The 5458-nt window shown below is 44.8% G+C and overlaps 1 protein-coding gene across 1 annotated transcript; it reads right to left on the bottom strand.

The window, feature by feature from the left end:
* Nucleotides 1–824: 824 nt before the first annotated feature.
* Nucleotides 825–4212, bottom strand: LOC147454917 (pentatricopeptide repeat-containing protein At3g53360, mitochondrial-like). The gene has a single exon (XM_086516732.1). The coding sequence runs from the start codon at nt 3907–3909 to the stop codon at nt 1015–1017; it is 2895 nt and encodes a 964-aa protein (XP_086372858.1). The 5' UTR covers nt 3910–4212; the 3' UTR covers nt 825–1014.
* Nucleotides 4213–5458: the final 1246 nt, after the last annotated feature.

Here is a 5458-nt window from a genome sequence, read left to right as displayed (position 1 = left end):
AGCCATTCCTTCGCAGGAAATGTACTGGAAGCTAAAAACGCTGAACTGCTATGCTGCTAACTGAAACGATTAAGCTGAAAACCAAAAACACTTGCTGGATCTGCAGGTGCTATGGCTTGAAAACCAAAATGCTGGCTGGTGCTGTCCAACACGCTAGCAAGGCTGAAACGCTTGAGCAAAAACACTCGGTGGAGCTGCTCCTGGTGCTAGCACTCTCAATTTGCTCCTAAGTCTGGCTGCCCGGGTCCCTTTATAGGGCTGAAATTGGACTTGTGAATTTTTCTAGGCTTAGGCAGAGCAATCCAACCACCACACCCAACAAATAATCACTGAAGTGATTTATTAAAAAGTTAGGGAGGGCCGGGGGGGGGGGGGGGGGGGGGGGGGGGGGGGTTTGAGTTTGGGTGAATGCCGACTTGGGAATCCAATCGACGTGGGGAACGGCTTGTTGGATTCCTACTATATGACGTTATGCCAGCCCACCGTAGTGTAACAACATCTGTCAAGATGCGTGTCGAAACCATTTATGCAAGAGGGTTCCAAAACTCGAAAACCTAATCTAATGGACTTGTCCAGACATGCATGTCCTGCGAGAACACGCTCACAAAATTGCCGGTACTAATCTTGGTACTAATCCTCCTAAGATTCTAGGAACACTCCTATCTAGGAAGAAGGGAAAAACTGGCTCTCGAAGTCGATGAAGCATGTCCATGTGGGACACAGAGCCATGTGCACGTGATAGGTTTTCAAAGAATGCCTGCCCCTAGCTCTTACCTTAGGCAAGGGAACTCTTCCTCGATAGAGTTTCAAGGCAAATGAAGACATTGTAAGAATCAATCCATCAAAGGTATTTTTCGAGGAATGCCTACCCCTAGCGCTTGCATCATGCAATGGGGCCCTTGTTCGCCAGTGTTTGAAGGCAGATGAAGACAATGTAAGAGTCAAGGTGTCACTTGACATCACAAAGCCTTTACTGCAATAATGGTTGTGGCACAGCTCAAGTGCCTCAACTCCTCATTGCCCGACCACTCCATCATGAACATATAGATTTGAGAGCAGCACATATGATGCAGCATCATTTGTGTCAATATGCAATACTTTTTCTGCCGTACGCTGACCCCGCTCCACGTCTCTTTGGTGTCGACAAGCACTCAGCAATGCACGAAGAGATTTAACTGTTGCATTTTCTGGCTGAGCATTGATAAAACTTTCAGCTTCGTCTAACCTTCCCAGCCTCCCAAGCAGGTCTATCATACAAGAAAAATCATCTGCTGAAGGAGAAACGCCGTGATTTTCCATACAAGCAAGAATACGGCAGCCTTCAACATGAAGCCCAGCATGACTACATGCAGCAAGAATACTAGCAAAAGTAGCCTTGTCGGGTTGTACCTGCTGGGACAGCATTAGGTCAAAGAGCTCTACAGCTTCCTTCCCAAGCCCATGTTGTGCATATACTGCAATCATAGTATTCCAGGAGACCAAACTTCTAGCAGGGAGAGTGTCGAAAATGCTTCGAGCTGCACCCAAACTGCCACACTTACCATACATGTTCAATAGAGCTGTTGCAACAAAGACATCTGTGTCAAGTGCATAGTGGTGCAAGCATGTATGCAGCCTCTTTCCCTCTGCTAAGTCTATTGAGCTGACACATGCGGCAAGACGACTTGTCCAGGTGATCATATCTGGAAGATAGCCTTCCCAACACATCTTGTCCTGAATTAAAAATACGCTTTCCCGGCTTCGAGAATGCAGATTGTAAACCGAAAGCATAGTATTCCAGGAGACCGAATCCCTCTTTAACATTTTGTTAAACAAACTGTGGGCGTCCTCGAGGCCACCACATTTGCCATACAAATTCATTAGTGCATTACTCGCACTCACATCTGAGACACAAGCGCTGTTCACAAGGTGAACATGAAGACGTCTGACCTCCGAAAACGTCACCTGCTCACAAAGAGCAGAAAAAATGCTAACAAAACAGAACTGATCTGGAATGAAGCTTTCAATAAACAATCTGTCAAAAAGTGATTTGACTGTGTTGGCCTGGCCATTAGAAATGTAAGCCATGACAAGTTCTCTCCATAGAACTAAATCAGTATCTTGCATCTCACCAAAAACACGCTGTGCAAAAGGCAAATTGCCACACCTTCCATACATACTCACAAGTGCAGTGCTAACTCTTACCTCAATCTCAAGTCCCTTCGCCAGAACCAGTGTATGCAAGCGCTTGCCATAAGGAAGGGCATCAGGGCCAGTGAAACAGCTTAACGTGTTTAAGATAGTAACTTTGTCGAAGAACACTTCCTGCTGCATCTGCTGAAGAAGTTTGAGCACTTCCTTCATGAGCCCAACCTGGGCATACAAGCCTAAAATGGCATTCCAAGAGATTGAATCCCGAACCACCATTCTATCGAAAATGCAATGTGCCTCCACCAAGTTGCCACTCTTACAGTACACATTGAGCAATGAATTGGTCAAAATTAGCTCAGCGTCGCACCCACATTCAGTGATAAAAGCGTGAAGACACTGAATCCTGGTAGGGTCCGAAACCATACTGCCTGCCTCTAGAAGAGAGGTGAATGCGACCTGGTCTGGCACATGTCCAGCTGATATCATCCTGTTCAAAAAGCCAAATGCAATGTCAGCATTCCCATGACTTACAGATGCAGTAATCATTGCAGTGAAGGTAATTATATCCATTCTAGGCAAGGCTTCGAACAATGATGTTGAATCCTCAAAATGACCACACACGTTGTACATGCTAAGAAGGCTATTGCTAAGTGAGATTCCAATTTCATGTAAGTTGCCAGCAAGCCGTGCATGCAGTCGGTGCCCTGCACCCAGATCTTCTTCACTTGTACATGCACTGACAACACTAATATAAGTGATTTCAGTTGGCAAAATCCCCTGTTCCTGCATGTCGCTGAAAAGCTGAAGCGCTCTCATGCTCTGGGCATGCTGGACCTGGACCGATATCATGGCACTCCATGTGAACACGTTCCGCACTATCATTCTATCAAACACTTCCATTGCAAGAGCAATATTGTCACATTTTCCAAGCATGCTAACAAGAGCCGTACCGACAGCTACACCATCATCCTCTTGCATATTGAATAAGGCACACACGAGTATGCACACACGTTCTCTCTTAGATGCGTAAATGTAGGCATCCAGTGCGCATATTAATGCAATTTTATCTGGCATCAATCCCTCCTGAAGCATTTGGCTGCAAAACTGAAGGGCTCTCAGGCCACTGCTTTGCTGAGCAAATACTTTTATGACGGTGGACCATGCCACAATATCCCGTTCGGTCATCTGATTGAACACATATGAGGCATTATCGAGCCTGCTATGATTGCCATACATCCTAACCAGGGCAGTAAGGATGACAGAATCAGATTTAAATCCACTGCTGGCAATGCGAGCATGTACTCGTTTCCCTTCATGCAGACCCCCCTGGTTGCTACAAGCAATAAGAATAAAGGTTAAAGTGAGCTTTTCAGGTATCATGCCTTCCTGATGCAATTGCCAAAAAAGATGAAAGGCTTTCAACCATGACCCTGATCTTGCACAAGTCTTGATGGCAAGGTTCCAGGTATGTATGTCTACATGATGAGGGTAGGAAAGGCCAGCTTTGGCATACATATCCCCATTCTGCCATGTGGAAGAGGCACAATCAGCATGTACACTGGCATGATTTGCGGTGGAAGGTCCAGGCATGACAGCATGTCTTGGGACATGAAGTATGGCAGGTTGGGTACCAATTTTCATGCAATAAGTGCTCATGCGAAACGCCAATATAGCTGCATCCACAGGGTTCATGTTGTTCAACTCCATTTTGTGAGAGAACAGCATGCATGTTGTCGGCAACCGAGCTACCCTCCTCCGAAGGAAATGCCATGCCAGCATGACAGCAAGTGTCACCTTCTGAATGTATCAGGAACAACCACAGAGCATCCATGCTAGACATAAGCTGACAATTCCTTCTTTTCTTAGAAGTGTCAAGTAGCAATTGGGCTCGCAAAGGCAAGCTCCTACATACGGAGAAGCACATGGGCAAGGCGTTTTCAAAAGCCTGATCAACTGTAATTCATCACCTCCCACACGGCACCTCTGTGACCTGTCGACGATTTTGAAAACTTAAATTGAAGAGTTTAGAGAGAACTCATAAATAAACTAGACTCCTCAAGATCGTCATTTTGACTCATGGGTGCATTCCCGTAAGAAATTAGTCTTTCATCAATAACAAGGTGAAGATGCACGAAGGCCTCCTAAGTTAAGGGAGGAATGAGATTTATATAAAGTAAATTTAAATGAATGCTTACAATCACATGAAATTTTTATTTATTGTGTTTTAATATAAAACTAGTATGTGATCCGTACGCTGCCGTGGTTACATGTGCGTCAATTGAAGCAAACCATTGTTCTCCTTCCCTTCATAAGGATGGCAAATGCTTATGATTCTCATGTGAACTTTGATAGTTCTTTAATATACTTGTGCATCAATCACCACTATAACTACTTTTTAGATGATAATGTACGAGACCTACAAAGGAACGGGTGAGCCCAAGAAGTAGGGAATGAGAGAGAAACTCACATACGCGCACACACACACACACACACAAGCTTTCTTTGTACACAAGGGGAAAGAGGGACACATATCAACACACAAGGTTTAAGTGCCCTCCACATTCACATCAACCAAGCACAAATCTACACTATGTCTACCTTTTCTAGTGTAAGATCGAACAACTAATGAAGTGTAGTTACTCTTCACATTCTTGTGGATTGACCAAGGACAAATCTCCTTGTAGTTGGCCATGCCAAGCTCCAACATACTCCTCCTAATCATGGAAAGTTTGTCCCTCCCTCCCTACCCGCACCCCCCCCCCCCTCTTCTCTCTATCTATGTGTGTGTATGTGTGTGGAGTTCAATAATTATCAGGTCAATTTGAGGTCTCTTGGGAATGAATTAAGTAATGAGATCCCTTCGCATGATGTCTTGTCTTAACATCTTATGTTTCTCTCTAAGGAGGCAGCGGTTTTGTGATTAGGCTAGAGACGTCCCCCTCACACAATTGATATGGGACCCTGGTGAGTGGTAGTGGCCCTCTAAATAGACTAATAGAGAGAGCTGGTATCCTTCTTTGGATATAGTGTTTGCATTGAACGACAAATTCTTTAGATGCATTAGCATCCCCTCTCACCATCCTTACCAATCAAGGCATTGGTCATGATAGCAACTCTCCCATGCTCACTCGTGTAGTTTTGGTCTTGCATTTGGGGCATCACAATCAACTAAGTCATCAACAGCTATTTGTTGGAACTTAGGATGCATGTACTAGCCATGACTCAACATGCCAACATTACACCACATAGTAGTAGAAGAAACTTTGCCATTGGTATGCCCAAGTGATTTGGTGAGTAGCGTGTCGTTTGCTTCTCAAAGGCAGTATTC

This window comes from Adiantum capillus-veneris, chromosome 7, assembly GCF_014529385.1.
Source record: "Adiantum capillus-veneris isolate H3 chromosome 7, ASM1452938v2, whole genome shotgun sequence".
In the NCBI taxonomy this organism is placed as follows: Eukaryota; Viridiplantae; Streptophyta; class Polypodiopsida; order Polypodiales; family Pteridaceae; genus Adiantum; species Adiantum capillus-veneris.
Note: the sequence above shows the minus strand (reverse complement) of the source record. Positions and strands in the feature narration are given on the sequence as shown.